General features: G+C 49.0%; 1 protein-coding gene across 18 annotated transcripts in view; it reads left to right on the top strand.

Annotated features, from left to right (window-relative positions):
* The window catches only part of RBFOX2 (RNA binding fox-1 homolog 2), a 248,305-nt gene extending 239,427 nt beyond the window's left edge, over positions 1-8,878 (top strand). For 9 of the 18 annotated variants that reach the window (XM_090272516.1, XM_090272521.1, XM_090272518.1 and 6 more), the window contains 3 exons: positions 5,829-5,917; positions 6,258-6,336; positions 8,212-8,878. In XM_090272516.1, the coding sequence (XP_090128642.1) occupies positions 5,829-5,917; positions 6,258-6,336; positions 8,212-8,256 (213 nt within the window). In that variant the 3' untranslated portion in view covers positions 8,257-8,878. The remainder of the gene's footprint in view (positions 1-5,828; positions 5,918-6,257; positions 6,337-8,211) is intronic. The other 9 variants (XM_090272519.1, XM_090272523.1, XM_090272520.1 and 6 more) reach the window with 2 other exon arrangements.
* Positions 8,879-17,499: the final 8,621 nt, after the last annotated feature.

Raw genomic sequence — 17,499 nt, forward strand, 5'->3', positions numbered from 1 at the left:
GAGTGCCAGTGTGACCTGCCAATCAATCAGATTGTGGATTGCAGTGAAAAAAAATTGAATTATACTAACCATTCCAGCTCCACGTTAGAGATGGGAACAGAGGCTTTTTGGACAATCAAGACTTGTGAGCGTGTGATCTAAGCCCTGCTACCTCAGCAGTGCACACAGTCAAGTTCATACATGATGGCATTACCTCCAAAATTAAGTGCCCCGTCCCATTGCCACATATCCGCACCGGGCGTGTTAATGTACTGTCCCATCACTGCCACCTCTTTTAGTCTGTCAGTCATATTGAACAATGGTGTTTAAACCAGTCTTTTATATTTGGAGATCTTAGCAGGTGGGACATTTTCTTACTCCTGTGAAAGAAATGAGAAAAAGGAGGAAGTGGGATCTGTCCAGAGAGGACTCCTGAGTCCCAAAATGGCCCTAGAGTGGAATCATTGTAGTCATTGGACCATGCTGCTACGTAAGGTTGAAGTTGCCTTAAAAATCTAGACATCTTGGGACTCTAAAATTGAGACACTTTTCTTTCACCTTAAAACAAGAGCACTGAGTTCATTTGGATAATAATGCACTATTAGAAGGTTTGCTGCTCATAGCTGGATACTAGGATAGCTTTTCACAATTCAGTTAGGTTATTTCTGTAGCTACCCAGCGAGATTTTGGAAGTGAATGACTTTGGGGAAATGTGGAATAGTGAAGTGTTTGAAAGGTTCAGTTCATTAAAGATGATCTCTCATCTATCTTAGAAGTGAAAAATGAGAGATATCATGTTGATTGTAACAATTTCTTCTCTTAAACCCGATTTTAAATAATAATAAGATAAATTTTAAGTACTTTAATGTTTTTCATAGTTACTGCTCTTCAAAGTAGATAAATGGGTCTTTCAATCAAAACCCTAACAGTATTTCATTAGGTTTTTGTACTCACCTATGTCTTCCTCACTTTGAATCAAAGGTGCCATGTTGCCACATAAGTACTCTCCTCAAGAGCCCCTCACAGGAGAGCAATCTAGAGCAAAGCTTCTCAGCTCAAGTGGGGAGGAGGTGAGGGAAAGGCGGGTTAGAATCGGGTGGGGACAGATCACGGGGCTGCGGAGACACCGCGTTCAGCGCAGACGGGCTGGGACGGCTCTCTGCTGCAGTGGCTTTCAGCACTGCACCTGCCGTGTCCCCCGCTCACCCCCGCCCCTCTTGCTCTGTAAGTCTGTGCACCACATGGAGGGAACAAGCTCTCATCTTGTCTGCTGGTCTTAAAATACACACTCTTCTCCTCAGTGTCACATAATGTCATTGTCTTCCAGGTAGAACAAAGGTGTCTTGACATCACATGCTCACCAAAGTCCTGTTTTAATGTAAACCTGAAAAAAAATATATGAAATTAAAGGCTAGGTTAAACGCAAGACAAGGAGGAAGTTTGCCAGTGTGACATTAAGCTAATAAGAGTGGCAGATAAAGGGCAGGTAGGGGAGGGCAGTATGTAGAGCCTTTCCATTTTGTTCAAGTTTAAAACAGCTGCAGGACTGTGCAGAAAAATTACGTGGTCAGTGTGGCAACGTCATAAAGTTAATTCGATGATAAATTAGGTTGAGTGCAGTATAAAATCCATAGGAGGTGGCACTGAGCCATGGAAAACTGAGACTTTGAACAACAAAAGGATCTTAAAGGTAATAGCATTTTCCTTTGAAAAAATCTGGAATTCGAAGGCAGAGATACGGTATGACTCTGGGAAAAGATGCCGTGCTTAAGGAGGACATCCTGGAGAAGAACCCCGTGGCTCAGAATGCACGGGTGTTGCCCAAGGGCACGCATACAAGCGAGTGCTGCGGGTCGGGCCTGAGTCATGGCAGGGCCAGGAAGGTTGGAAAGGGCAGGGATGCAGCATTGGGCTACCCCAGTTGGCAACACGAGGAGTCATTCAGAGTGAATTCAGAGCAATAAGAAAGGAGTTCTTTTTAAAGGGACATTTGTGTATTATTTGGATCAGACTTAGCCATGCCAAATTTACTCAGCAGTCAGGGTTCCAAAAAGCTGTCCGTGTGTGCCCTCCTACATTAGGGTGTGCTGTGGCCATGCTAATCCCCATTTTTGTTTTATTTCAAATCACACACAGATAGAATCTGCAAACTGCTTCAGATCAAACAGGTCTGATTGTGTGTAAATACATATGTCCTTTTTAATTTTTATTATTAATGGTTGCTTCAGTTTTGCATCAGTGCATGGTTTAAAGCAATACACATCAGCTATTTCATGACTTCATATCTCCCAATGAATTATTTCTCCTCTTTTTTTTGTTTGTTTGTTTGTGCAGTCAGCTGAAGAAATGTTAACATCTCACTCTAAATCTCTCAGCGGAGTCTCTGTTCCCTTCTCTGATATAACAGATGGGTTACTGCTTGTTATAATTATTAACATTGTGGTGTGGGCCAGGGCTCGGGCGGGCGAGACTTCCTATTTCTTCGGGCTGGGGCGGGGCCAGTCGTTAGGGTATGGAATGTTAACTCCAGTGGTGACTGACTGTTTCCGTAATACCAGGTCGTTGTGGCTGCACGCTCTAGTAATTGAGGCTGTGTACTTCACCGAGCTTGTGGTAGAGCCTAGGGCGAACCGCTGTCCCAAGAGAATGCTGGGATAGATAGAGTTAGCCAATACGAGTCTGAACGTGGTGATTTTGCTGGTTGTTTTAGCTCCAGATGTTGGCATGCTTAGTTTTTAATGTGATTAATAAACGTGGCGCCATATCCCCTCCCCACGCCTGAACCTTGTCTCTCCTGCCCCCTTCCCCACCCTTGTTCTTTTGGAAAACCTTAAGAAACTGTAATGAAAACCGTGGTGTTTCAAACTGCACTTTGTTCTCATGTTCTACAAAAGACTTCAAGATTTGCTAGCAGAAGTGAAATTGAGAAAGGTTTCTCAGCCTGGAGTCTTTATTCACTCCTAATTTGGAATAGGAATAAATATATCTGAATTTTCTTTTGTCTTATATTTTCTATTATGTGATGTATTTTGTTGAATAGCCAGTTTTAAGCAGGAGCAGAAATACTTTGGAGTAAGACTACCTCTAAGAAGAGTAAATCCACGATACACAATGTAATTTTTCTAGTTTTGGGGTAGGCATCATTGAGTTACCAAATTCGTTTATTAGGATATTACCTGCCCATCCCAAACACAGACCCCCTTTGAAAGGCCTCTCAGTAACACCATTATCATAAAATAATTAAGAAAGTAGTTGTGTTGAAATAGTACCTGCTTTAAAAAATATTAACTTAGTTTTTCTTAATGCTAATATTCTTCAGGAGCCTCTTCTTGCCCCTAAAATATCTGTACCCCTGCCTTGTTTTCCTGAATTGGAATAGCAGAGAATGCCATCAAATTCAAACTCCCGAGTTCAGAGTTCACCTACAATAGAAGGAGGTGCTGAGGGACAGTGGTTCTCTGGGGAACGTCATTCGGAAGCTGTTTTTTCCAGAAATAGTGCAATGCAGCTCCAAACTGTGTTGATGTGATCTGCTCCCCCAGGTCTCCACCTTAGCGAGCCTGACTGACAGTGCTCGTGAGCCCCGTGGCCTAGGACTTCAGGTTTAAATGTCTTCCTCAAGTGAACAGCAGCTGGGCTTTGATTGCTTTTATTACCTTGACTCTGTACGTTTTTAAGATTATTTTAGTGTTTGAGGGCACACTAGAGAGACCACATAAGGCTTGTTTACCACACTAGCCTGGTTGACAAAGACGTTGTACTAAAGGTAACCCTGCTGTAGACTTCGTAGCAGCAAACTTGAATTCAGAACTAATGGAACCAACTCTAGTTGTAATGAAAAATGGAGCCTTTAAAGTTCATTGAAAGCTTAGAATTTCAACTATAATTATTAGCTTGTTGCTTTAACAAATGCTTTTATTGCTTTATTTCCTCTTTAACCTTCAGGTAGTTTATAAATGACGTAACATGTATGTGTATGTGTTGCAGCCAGGACGTACAGTCTGGCCTGCCCATTGCCACAGAACTGACTAGAACTAAAGGGAACGTGTTGATGGGAAGTAGCCTCTGAGGGCACTCCTGCTATGGCCCGTCCATTACCATTTCATTGCCAGCATTTGGTAATACGGGTGAGAATTTTCTTATTTATATGAATACCTGTCAGAGAATTTCTAATTGAGAAATGCTTACTTTTCTAAGTCATTCCCTTGAAGAACATGGAAGGAATAATACATAACCACTGGAAGCTAATCAGGGATTTTTAAATGCATATTTGAAGTTACTTCTGATGACTTTAAGCAGTTAAATTTAAAGAGCAAGAGTAAGTTTTTCTCCACAATGCAGTTTATTCAGTTAGAGAAAGCATAAATTATATAAGAAGGAAGCAAAAAGCTTTTGAAGCCAGTAAGAGATTACAGCTATTTCCAAAATAAGATTTGAACAGAAATAAAAGCAGCAAGCTAGAAACTGCCACATCAGATGGCTGCGGAGAGCAACTGTCGCATCAGAAAATACTTGTTATTGATCCTAAGAAATTATACAGAAGGGATTTTGAAATTCCTTGCATAAATTTAGCAAAACTTGAACACTTGAAGGAATAGAGTGGAAAGCAGAAGGCAGAAGGCTTCAGATGTCCGTGAGAAGGGAACACACTGCCCTACAGAAACAGCGTGCTGTTCACTCCTGAAGTGCCATCAGAGTGGGCCAGTTGAGCATCGTTATATTTGGTAGGGAAAGGCAATAATAAAAATTCACCCCTGAATTACATGTAGAAAAAAAGCTGAACTCTAGAAGGGGGAAGAAGAAACAAAAGGTAGGGCTTGCCACTCCGCAGCGGCCAACTTGTGGCATTTGTGTGGCTGCCTTTCCTTGCACTGCTTTCTGGAGTGACTGTGGTTCCTCACAGTGGAAATCTTCACAGTATTTGGTTCATCGAAACTGGGGTGACATATCCTAAGGACTGAGAGGATATGTGACTGGTTGGAAGGAACGCTCCCTAGCCCACTGTTCGAACAGGATGTGAGAATCCAGAGTCTTTTAGGGGAGGAGAGTAAATGCAGTTAAATGCTTGGGGTGGGGGTGGGGGTTCCTTAATCTGTTGGAACCCAGCCACAGGGGCATCAGCCATTTGTAGCCTGATGTGCCTGAGCCTGAAATGCGGATTGGAGTTAGCAAACTTTCTCTGCAAAGGGCCGAGTGGTAAATATTTTCGGTTTTGTAGGCCATACAGTCTCAGAAACAGGTGCCAAGTTGCATTGGCTCACAGGCTGAAGTTTGCCAAGCCCTGATCTACTCTGGTTTTTCCTTCTAAATACTGCCTATCTTAGCCTCTTGGCAAACATGCCAGGTTGATGGAGCATAGCTCTATATGGGGCCTTTGTTTATACTGTAATCTCTTAGCAATAAATCAATCTGAGTACACATCAGGGAATCTGAAATTAATACATATAAATATCATGTTTTCATTCTGTAGTTTGTACTTCCTATCAATCAGATAAAGTTCTCCCAACTTCCTTTAAATATTTTCCCTGTTAAAAGTTCCTGCAGAGACTGAAGTAAGGCAGACCGAAACTCCTGCCTTCGTTTCGTAAATTTGAGAACAGGTACCACCAAGATGGTTTATTTCTGTTACCGTCACAAATTGGAAAGCAAACCCCTGCGCTGGGTGGCGCTTCCTCCCTTGCACTAGAGGAATTAACATGCAGACCGATGCAGTTTGAAACACCCCCTTCCCATGTGTGTCTGTGTTTGTGTCTCCCTGTGTCTGTCTGTCTGCGTGTGGGTGGGTGTGTGTCCCTCTGTGCTGCCCGGGGGCGAGGTAGCTGTAAAGTCAGTTCTCTTCTCTCCCGTAGGGCGGATATGCAGCCTACAGATATGCACAGCCTGCTACTGCAACCGCAGCCACGGCTGCTGCGGCCGCTGCCGCCGCTTACAGCGACGGGTACGTACGCCACCCTGTCCCACCTCCGGGCTGGCACCCGGGGCCGGGGCTGCCCGCGGGCCTGGCCTTCTCCGCGCGGCCTCCGTCGTGCCAAGAGCACGGGGCCCTGACTCCCTCTCTGTCACCTCCAGCTCCCTTCTTTTCCGTTTTAGAGAAGTACTTCAGATATAGAGTCCTGCATCTAGGAGTAGAAATTGTAAGGTTTTCTCCATTCTGCCAGTGTCCTAATAACCCTCCAAGACCAAGTCATTCACAAGTCCTTACTATGATAAACCCTTTCATTTGGGAGGGGGAGTCACTGCCTTTGCTTTCTCTCCCTGATTGTGCTTCTTCTTTCCAGTTATGGCAGGGTGTACACAGCCGACCCCTACCACGCTCTGGCCCCTGCCGCTAGCTATGGAGTTGGCGCTGTGGTAAGTGTATGTACCACTTCTTACAGACATTTTACTCCTCCTAACTTTTACCTCAGACTGAAAAAGGATCTAGGGAGGTAGCAGATTTAGCCCTTCTTCCATTGCCAAAGTATCAAACCGCATAGGACTGTGTAGAAATGTCCTACCGCCTTCTCTCCCTGGGTAGTGCAGTGGAGCCACGTGGCCTGGTTAAGGACAGCAGAAAGGGACGAACGTGGCGGTCTGCCCCGCACAGCAGCACTGTTTGCAAGGGAAGGAAGGGAACGGGCTGATGTCTTATATTGGCGCAGATGCTGGGCGCGTCCCTGTGGCGCAGTTTGGACAGACGTTAGCAAAGGCATAAGACTCCAGTTTTCACAGCAAGCTTTTCAAAACACTTTCTTTGTATGACTTTCCAAATGCAGGTGCCAAAGGCGGTCCCTCCTGTTCTTAAGTCTTCTGGTAGCTAGTCCTCGAAACCACCAAGTGAATGCCTTACAGAGTATTTTATTAGTAACATCTGTGGCAAAATACTGTATTTTCATAGACATCTAGAGCTCTTCTAGAATGACTACCCTACCCCCAGCCAAACTGAACTCAAACCCTCACCGCAGTATTTTTGTGTTGACCTGGACCCTCTAGGCCTGGTGATTGGGACTCACTGGGTCCAGCAAAGACGGGCCTTTCTGCAGTGACACCTTCTATTGCCAGAAATTCTCTGCCCTCTGAAACGCAGCTGGACAGCTGCCTAGGAGCGTGGACAGAGGTGTTTGAGAGGGAGGCAGAACGATGGGTCAGATGTCAGGCTTAAAGAAACACGAGAGAGCCCGTCTTCGGCTCACGTTAAAGGTCTGCTGCCAGATTTTTGTGGGAGGAAGTAGTAGGGCCCTGGGTGGGGGGTACAGGGGAGTATGTTTAGAAGTGAGGTAGAGACATACAATACAAAGAAAGTGCCCTGGCTGATGTGGCTCAGAGGGTTGAGTGCCAGCCTGTGAACCAAACCAAAAGGTTGACGGTCTGATTCCCGGCCAGGGCACATGCCTGGGTTGCAGGCCAGGTCCCCGGTTGGGGGGCCTGTGAGAGGCAACTGATCCATGTTTCTCTCACACATTGACGTTTCTCCCCCTCTCTTCCTCCTTCCCTTCCCCTCTCTCTAAAAATAAATAAATTGATTAATTATTTTAAAAAGTGAAGTTCCTAACATGTTATTTAGGGCCAACCTGATGATATAAGTCCTATACTAAAAAGAATAACCCAAAGAGGGCCGTGTTCCTAGGGATATTGTATTTGAAGAAGAGAGGCCATTGGATAAAGATGAAACAAAGGGGTAAAGCCCAGTTAAAACGCCAGTTATATACACATAAAACACAGATATGCCCAGAAACAACTTATTGATGTATAGATAGAGGAGATAGGCTTTATTAGCTGAAAGATTGATTCAGGTTTAAATCCAACACTACCTCAGACGTGGACTGTGACAGAGAGAGCTGTCAGAAGTAACGTGTTCTCTGCTGACAGGTAATGTGTAAGAAGGTCACGACTGTAATGATGTAATCAAGGTAAAAAGGCCTGTGGTTTTACAAATCGAACTACATATAGGCCTGGTTTGGAACGGTGTTCGCTTTTGCTTGTGGGCTATTTCATGTAAATAATGAAATGAACCATTAGCATACCCTCTCCATGAGAATATCAGGTTAGCAAAAATGTTCTGGACTCCGGTTTGAGCACCTGAGAGGCAAGAAGTGGGTTTTCTGACTTCGCTACGCCAGGCAGCATCTGATCAGATGCTTTGAAGCTTCTAAGGAAGCTGTTGTTCCAAACCCCTTCTCAGGATGTTTGTCTTCATTTTTAATGCTTCTCTCATCAACCGTTTAATTATTTTTATGTCTTTAATCACTGCAGGCGAGTTTATACCGAGGTGGCTACAGCCGATTTGCCCCCTACTGAAGTGACGTGAGACCGCTGCAAATGGGACAGCCCCCCAGTTCATGAGGCCTGGCTATTGCAATATTTACTAGTAGAGGAACTCTATAGCAAGATGAAGAGGAAAAACAAACAAAACAAAACAAAACAAAAAAAAAAAAACACAAAAAAAGAGAGAATACTTTTTTATACCTCACTATGTTCTTTGAATATGTATTTTTTCTTTAAATTTCTGCCTTTAATTCTTTTGTTCCAAAGATTGTGCATTTTTTCTTTTTTTTTTTTTCTTTTTTTTTTTTTAACTGTGGTAAAAAAGAAAAAAAATGCATTTCCATGTCTGTATGTCCGTGCTTAGCTTGTTCTGTCAATCACGGAAGAGGCAGTTCATGAGGGAGGAGAGAGGTAGAGGCTGAGGAGCGCGTCTGATCAGAAATCAGCAGGCAGAATTACCAAAGCCATGTGGTGCTGACGGCGGGGGGACCAGCAGACGGGGAAGAGCTCTCTCTGCAGCAGGATACTCTTCTAGTCTTCTGAGTTTCTGGTCTTTGGCAGGCAGGTCTGGTTGGCTGTGGCTGGAATCCACAGGCTGATAGGTGATAGGAATTTGTGCTTGCAAAGCGGGAGAATTAAAAAGACACTTTCCTCTTCCCTCCTGTCTTCTCCATTCTTTTTACAATCATCTTAAACGCACAGCCTGAGACAGTCTGCATAGTTTTTGGAATTAGAGTATTAATATTTCCAAATGTGCACTCAGACTGTGGATAATAAACACCTCATTAGGAAACCAATCTCAGAATGAACTCTGGAGTAGGAAAAAGGTTCTTTTTTTTCTTGCCATCGTGGCGTTCCTGCTGGGCCTCTTCCCTTGTCATGGAACCGCAGCTAGTCCCTCTGTCCTTTTATTAACACCCTGCTCCCATGTCCTCAAGATTCAGGAACTTAGGACCCAGGGACAGAAGAATAAATAAATAGCCAGTGGCCAGATTTCCTCTGTGCACGGCTTGAGGATGAAGGACAAATTGTCCAGAGCCAGTGCAGAGGGTAAAGAAAAGAAAAAGGATATTAGGCACTCTGATATTCCTGATCTTTCTCTTCCATCAGAAAGTCAGTACAAAGCATAAGACACATCATGAAGACTCTTGGCACAAGATAAAGCCCCGAGTCCTGGTCAGCTGTCCCTGGACGTGGTTGACTCGGGCATGCAAGGGCAGGCCGCGGCACTTTGTACCAGCTCCAAAGCCATAGGAATCCTCCTCGTCCCGAGCCTTTCTTTGTGAGTCACTTCTCGCTCCCATCTTGAGCCCTCGTGGCCACCCCACCCAGCTTCTCATTTCCTCCAAAGACACCCCGCCGAGCCCCTGGATGGCTTGGTGCACACCAACACTCCAGGACAGGAAGTGCGAGGCCCCTGAGGCCGCTCTCCTCCCGCATCGGAAGGAGGGGCAGAGGTGGCCGTGGCAGCGAGTCACTGCTGTTTCTGCCTGGCTTCAACTTGATATGTATTATCTAGGTAGGGGAGCAGGTGTTTCTCTTCCAGCTCTTAGCTGTTAATGGTAAAGGCAAGGGTCCCCCTGCAGCATTTCCAAAAGGAAGGCACTAGAAAATAGAAAAAGCACGGTCTGTTTGGCTCCCTTGTCTGTTCACATTGGTACTGGGGTGACCTTTCACCCAAGGGAGAGCTGACTGAGGGAGTCATCCAGAGACATGGACCTTCTGGTTTGTTAGGGGTTTGGTTTGGGTTGTTGGTTTTTTTACTCCTGCCTCCACGCGTCCTTGACTGATTCCTGATGCGTGTCCCTGAATTAAAATGACTGGCGTAAGACAGCATCAAGCCTTCTTTGTCAGCACAGAAATCTGCGCAGAGGGACTGGCCTGTTGGGTGTCATACATAGGTCTCCCCCGCAGAACCCCCCCTCCTAGGAATGGGGGCGAGGCTGAGCCCGCCGCTAGGGCACAGCAAGGAAGCTGGGGCCTCGCTGCAGTTCTGGTTGGTTCTGGGAAGGAATGCCCAGAATAGGGGGCCCCAGACTGCCCAGTCCTCTGGCCTGTTTCTGAGAGTTCCCCTCCCCGAGCCAAAGTTTGGTTTGTTGCTGTTAAGACAATTTTTGTTGTATGTATATAAATATTTTAGTTAGAGAAGTAGGGGAGGGAAAGCAGGGCTTTCACAGCTCTAGGGAATGGGGGCAGGCAGGAGTTCTCTTTTCTTTTTTCTTTTTCTTTTTTGCTTTTGTTTTGAGGGAGAGCTTTTACTGACTAAAGAAACGGAGAAACTTTGTGTCAAGTTCAAAGAGGGGCCCTTCTCACAAACTGACAGGACCCTGTCCTCCGTGGAGAAAAGGCCACGTTCTGAACGGTTGTGCCCGCAGCAGGGAGGAGGGAGGCAGTGAGTTTGAGAGTCTTCCTTTCTCTCCTCCAGAGGCGTGACGGGAAGGGCGGAGAAGGCAGCTTCCACACTCCTTTAAAAGAGGCAGAAGCTTGAGCTTTGAGGTACCTTTTGTGCATTTCAGTTCAGCTGGTTCTGGCTGAGGGTCCGAAGGCCAACTCCACACTTCCCGGTGGGCTGCTGCTGCCCTCCCGGGTGCTGGTAATACTGCTTCCCCAGCTCCTTCCTGAGAAGGACGAAGCAGAGCTCTGCTTTTCACTGAAGGGCGGGCGGTTGCTGGCATCAGCGCTGAGAACTGGGGCTCTTGGAAGCACCTAGGTTTGACAGCATTCACCTCCCACCCACCTTGAACTTGGAGACCCTATCAGAGACAGGTTCCTCAAAGCATCAGTGCTTGTAGGCTCCTGGCTCAAGTTCCCATTGGATTAAGCGACAGGCAGGAGAGAGCTTGGCATCTTGTGATTCATTCAAGGGCACTGGCTAGTCATTCCAAAAGGCTTCCTGATGCTGAGGCGCAGTGTGGGGATGATCGCAGCAGCTTTACTGCAGCCCATGCTGTGGGCTTTCTCTACCGAGCATCTTACTCTTAGACGCTGGGCTCCTTTGAGACTTCTAGTGGAAATCTTTACCTGAATATGCCTCTCTCAGCCCAGACAGCTGCCCTTAGGTCTTTCCCAGCATCCCTTGTGTCCCATAGTTCGGCTCCCATTAACCTGGATCAGCCATGCTGATTCCTCCTTGTTAAGGCTCTCAGGTTTCACAGAACCTGCCACCACCATTGCCCTTCCACAGCCACAGTCAGAGTTGAGCCACTTTTATATTTCCTTGAAAAAGAAGGGGACTGGGGCTCAACGCCTAGTTTAAGGGGAGCTAGTGGAGATCCCTGTTACAAGTAAGTGATAGCCTTCTGCTCAAAAGTGAGACTCCTCAGGGGCTGAACTGCTCTTAGTTTCGGTTCTACTCTCCTAGAGATAACAGCAGAGAAGTCAGTGGGCCGCTGTCACCCTGGGACTAGTCACGCAGCCTCAGATAGGGGGGAGGTGGAAACTTGGTATGGGGGCAACCCTAGGATCTGCTAGAAGGACCCCATACCTGCCCCTTCCCTCGGGCAGGAGAAGGAGGCCAAGCCAGGGCCAGTCCGAAGGCACTAGACAGGGAGGAGGGGAAGGAGGGGAAGGGAGCCGAGCGCAGGCGCTTCTCTGCTGCGTGCAACGCTCTGGCACAGTAACGTTTTGGATGAATTGCGGATATCCCGCCCCCGCCCCCAGGTAATAGGAGGAAAGGGACTTCAGGGGAGATGGGGAAGGGTTAGTGGTGTTTTAAAAGCATAAGTTACCTGTTTGCACTGTTTTAAGATAGGAAAAACATAGTGGGCAAGGTGAACATCAAACGTAAATTTGTGTTTTTATTTTGCCATGCTCTTGAAAATGTTTGACCGTTTGTAGTATGTACCCACCTGTGAGACCTGATTCTGTTGCGTAAAACACTTTTTTTTGAAATGTTGCTGTCTAAAAGCCTCTTCCTCCCTTTCCCCTTTCCTCTGCACTCCTTCATACTTGCTTTACTGATCAACCAGGCAATAGCCATCCAAGAGCTAGAGCGTGAAGCAGGGCCTTTCCTAGTCGGCTCTGGGTGTCCTAAGCCAGCGCGTGCCCTCTGGCTTAGTGAGTGTGGCGGAGTCCCTGGCCCCTGTCTTTAAAATAAGACGTGCAGCCCAGACGACAGCGGGCTCTCAAGTCCCTGGAGCCCACGAGGAGCCAAGGGCGGAGGCGTCCTGGAGTATCGCAGTTGGCTGTGGTCGCTGAGTTCTCACCCACGTTACCAGCACTGTAGCCAGTTACAGTTTACTCAGGAAAACGGTCGATCACTTCAGCCATGGTAGTGCTGGTTGGCAGGGATTGGTAACTGAGAGGACTGGTCATCAGCCAACACTCAAACCTTGCCCTGGGGGAGACCGCCAGCGAGGGGCGCTTGCGGGCCGGTGTCGTGACGGCTCAGCTGTCGCGAGGGGACGTTGGTTCTCTCTTCTCTCCCCACCCCTGCCCCTGTTACCGACACCAGATTCCCAGGGGCCATGAGTTTTTGAATTTTTTAAAAATGTTTTTTGGTTTGGTTTTCCCGGGGACTAAGTGCTTTAAGCAGTGTCTACCCCCTCAAGACTGAGCTCAGTCACTCTTGTGTTCTTCTGTTCACGGTATTTGTGTGTGTGCTTGTTTGGCAGCTCGTTTTGGCTGTATTATATATCGAGTGATGAATTGACCCCTTTCTCCCCTAAAGGATATGAATTGTTTTTCTTGTGTTATAATTCTGCTTGTGAAAAGCTGGAGCAAACCCGGGGCTGACACACGTAAGCTAGGCCTGCAGAGCGCTGAGAGCCAGGGCGGCCCTGTCCCCGAGAGCCGGGGCGGCACTGCCCCCGACAGGCTGGCCCACCTGCGTCTCGGAGCTCTTCAGTCCAAACCTTTGCAAGGCTGAAAATGCCACAGAACCTCCCCTCCTCTCCCGACCCCCGTGGCAGGGACTGGACCATCCCTACATGCGACATGCAGTTTCTCCAGCCCCTCCCATTGCCATGGCAAAAACAGGTACCTTCGGGGCATGGGGCATCGCGTGGGATGCTTGTATAACTCACCTCGCCTTCTCCCCCTCCCCGTCCCCAGAATCACTTTCTAGGACCCCGAGCTGCTTGCCCAGGGTCCTGTCTCCCTGCCAACTCCGGAGGAGCACCCAGGGCTTTGCGACAGTCTGACCCCGCCCTTTCTCGTTAAGAATCATATTGTATAGTAGCTTTCAGACCATACAGTATTCATTGGGTTACTCCTATTATTATCAAGTAGCTGGAATTGTGAAGGTCGGAGTAGTTAGATCTTTAGCTTTTATTCCTTATTATTTTTTTTTTTTTTGTATTACTATCCATGTGTATAAATTATTGATCATGTTGCTGGCTTTTATAAACTCTAAGCGAAGGAGGAGCACTGTCTCTGCCTTTGCCAATGGTAATGAAGCACTGTTTTTAAATAAAAGAGAGAAACACCATCCTTTCCTTTGGCCCGTGTGTGTTGATCCATCATCCTTGTTGCCTCCTGGAGGCTGAAAGATACAACTTGGGGTTGACATGATGAGAAAAGGAGGTGGCACATGGCAACGCTTGCTAAATGTGTGAGCCCTGCCGCTCGTGGGGAGCAGGGGGGCTGCAAGGCCAAGGCCTCCGGCTTCCTCCCCCTCGGGAGCGCTGGTCTTTGCAGAGGCTGCACCTTTCAGCCTCACTGCCTCATCCTCAGCCCTCAATGGGACCTCCCCGGGCCCAGTCCCCCCGGGCGCCTGAGCCTTCTCCTGAGCTGCGGGAAATGCCCCTCCAGAGGTCCCGCCTGGCCCTCTTCTTCCCCGCCTGGCCTTTCCCAGCCATCCCTCCTGCCAGAAAGTCCCAAATCTCTGAATCCTCCAACCCTAACTTCGCTCTCTTGGGTTATCTTGCTTCCTGTTTCATGGAGAAGATGGAGGCCGTCCCTCCAGAGCTCCTGGGGAGAATTTTTTGCTGGTGGATGACACACCTCCTGGAGCTCACAGCCATTCTCCTGTCCTGAAAGAGGAGCTCACGCTCGGCACGCCAGCCTCCCCACCTTCTCGGGACCTCGCTTTGCTGTCCCTTCCTCCTCGCTTAACCTTTTCCTTCTAGTCCCGATGGCATTTAAACAGGCTTGACTCTTAACACATTACAACGAATATTTCGCGGAACTTGCGGAGTCCACTCGCTCGCTCTTAACCCTGCTGCTGTCCGGCTTCCCCCAGTTCCCTGGGAAGCGCCCCTGCCACGGCAGCTAGTGCGCGCTGGGTGCTCGCACTTGGCCGGTGGCGTTCGGTGCTGCCCCGTGTTCAGGACCTTCCACTTGCACGTGGACTGTGACAGGCCACGGGGAGTGAGTTCCTCCACTGCCGCCACCCCAGACAAGCGGCGCTTCTGGCATCATCAGTGGGTCTCTGCTTCTGCTGTTTCCCCAGCAACACCCACCGCCTCTGGTCTCTAGACAGCACTGTCACCCCATAACTTGGGTCGTGATGTGCATCTGCTTGGGACAGGCCCAGGCTGTAAGGCCCTGGGCAAGGTGCTCCCGACTGGTCTTGTTGCCTGCGCTAGAAGGGAAGCCCCCGGGGGTCAGGGACCTTGTTCTGTTCACTGCTGTGCGTCCAGCGCCTAGCGTGGGTAAGCGTTCAGTACACACTGGTTGAATTACGTTTTCCCACTTCCCGCCCTGCCTTCCTCCATATGGCCACCCCTGGGAACCATGGCACTTCCGGAGCACTGCTGAGGTCCCTGTGAATACCTCCGGCCACTCTTCCCTGCGGCCCTGGGGCAGGGCATGGGGCACACTCCTCCGGTGGCTTTGGCTCCTGCACACCCTGGTATGCGCCATCGAAGTCCTGCCTGCTCTTCCTAAGGCCTCCTCGGCACATGTGTCTGCTGCAAGTAGCCCTGAGGGTATCGCTCTGGACAAAGGACAAGCTTGCTTACTATTGTACCTGCTAAGAAAGGGGGAGCCGGTGTAACAGCTGCGTGTCCAGCACCCCTCCGGCCCATGTCGCCTTGCCCACACCCCGCAGGGTGCTGCCACGGACGCTGATGCTGCTGCTGCCCGCTGGGCCACGGGCCGTCCAATCCTCTGATGAAAAGGCCGGCTCTAGTGTCTCAGCGTTGGTTCACCGGTGCGGGCTGGGGGAGGGGGCGCGTGGAACTGTGCTTCCCACTGGCCAGCCTTGTGTCTTCTGCCAGAATCCATGTGACGGTAACATGAGCACTCAGAATTGCTAGGAGAGAATGGCCTGACCTCTGTTTCCAGAATCTTCCTCTGGTCAGTCTACCCTTTGCGCTTTCACCCAGATTATCCTAAAATAAATACGCCTGTATCATGCCTCATAGAATCCTTGAGAAATTCCCATTTTCCTGCATCCAAGATCCGAATTCCTTAAGACGGCACTGAAGGCCTCCACACTGCGGTCTCAGGCCACCTCAACCACCTAGTTTCTGTGTGGTCTCTGCCCTGTCCCCAGAGCCTGTCCCACCAGATGAGCCGGGCCTCCTCCTCTTTGCTCCTCTACAACCCCCTCCCCGCTCCCCACAAATGAAGTTGTCCTCAACCTTCAGGGGGTGGCTGGCTCAGGTGTCACCTGGACCTGTCCCCTGATGCCCAGCATCCATCGTCCCTCACAGCCCCTGCCATGCTGACAGGCCATCACACTGAGTAGGGTTGGTGCCGGCCAGCCTGAAGGCGCCCCCAGTCAACTTGTCTTGAGCACATAGTGTGCTCTTTATACATTTTATTTTGTTGTCTTAAACCCCTTTTGCTCACAAAATTCTCAGCCCAGACCTGCAACGTCTGTTAATCACATGGACACTGGTTGGTGACACGTACTGGCACCACTTGGAAGCAAGACCTGGAGCGGCTGGATTGTCAGGAAACGTGTGCCCATCTGTCTGCTCTCCACCAGCCTGAGCTCCCAGAGGTCCAAGGACTGAATTACCCATGCCTGGCTTCCTGGCATCTCCCTGGGGCCCCTGCCAGAGTTCCCGTCCCATCACTGGTGCCAAAGGTGCCTCAGACACAGGCTGTGCTGAGAACAAAACCGCACTTAGCCCCCCCAAATTTTATGTGAAACAGGATGTCTGAGATGGTCAGAAAGTCAGCTCCATCGAGGGTGCTTGGACTGCCCACGCACTCCTTGTTCCCCAGCTGTTGCGATGGCAACCAATGGCTGGCTTCCGTTTCTGCGCTGTGACAAACTGTGTGCTCTGCGTCAGGTCTCTGACAGTCTGCCCCACAACTTCCCCATCAGCAGGGTGTCCAGAGAGGTCAGTTAGTCTGCGGGGCCCCTCCCAATGTCGAGGTGCTGACAACGGAACATCTCTCTCCAGGTGAAAATCTGACCTAGACAAATGCTCGGTCCCAGGAATGGGGACAGTCTGGTCATGCATTTCCACCTAAGTGTCTGTCTTTCCCTTGGAGCAAAGTTCCTTCTCCTTCCCAGCGAATAAAAGGCCTGCGTACCTACTGGGCCCTGGAAGAAGCCAGGGGGGCGATGATGCCAGCGCTTGGACCCATTGGTATTAGAAGCTGACACCACCCAGTAGCTCATCAGGAAAAGTACGCATCAGTTTGGAAACGACCTGATCTAGGTCTAGGCCACGCGTTGGAGGTTCTCAATCACAGTACAAATCAGAGCCACCATTTACAAAGCCGGGCTGCAGGCCCAGAGGCCCTGACGCAGCTGGCCTGGTGAGCGCTGGGCATCTGGAAACAGCCACACTAAATGTTTTGGGTCCTGCCATCTTCTCAAAGGCTAGAGGCTGCCAGAGGTCTCCTGAGAGAGGACAGAAACGCTCGTTTGAAAAGGCTGGCACTGGAGTCTCAGCGTTGGGTCACTGGTGCGGGCTGGGGGAGGGGGCACGAGGAAACTGTGCTTCCCACTCGGCTTTGCTCTAAAACTGCTCTAGAAAATAAAGACTTAAGAAAATGCAGGGAAGGGGGCAGCCCAGCTATCGTAGGATCGGTGAGGGGCTACATTCGAGGGCAGCTCGGCCTGATTGCCCTTCCTGATACGTTTGTTCTCAGATTATCTCCTGCTCAATCTCCATGGAAACTTGTTATTGTCGCTGAGCGAAATTCTGAACTCCTTAGCCAGGCATGGAAGGCACCTTACGGTTCTGGCCTCACACCATCTTTCCAGGCTTAGAATCAATAATGAGGAACCCAAATAAGTTGCCCCCACTAGATTGCAAGCACCACGAGCGGCAGGGCTTTTGTCTTGTTCACCACCGTGACCTAGAATGTGACCAAGATCCCCAAGAGCAGAGACCTAGAATGCGCTCTGACTCAAGGCAGGTGCATACA

The sequence above is a fragment of the Furipterus horrens genome, unplaced genomic scaffold (assembly GCF_987537825.1).
Source record: "Furipterus horrens unplaced genomic scaffold, mFurHor1.1.pri manual_scaffold_4, whole genome shotgun sequence".
Taxonomy (NCBI): domain Eukaryota; kingdom Metazoa; phylum Chordata; class Mammalia; order Chiroptera; family Furipteridae; genus Furipterus; species Furipterus horrens.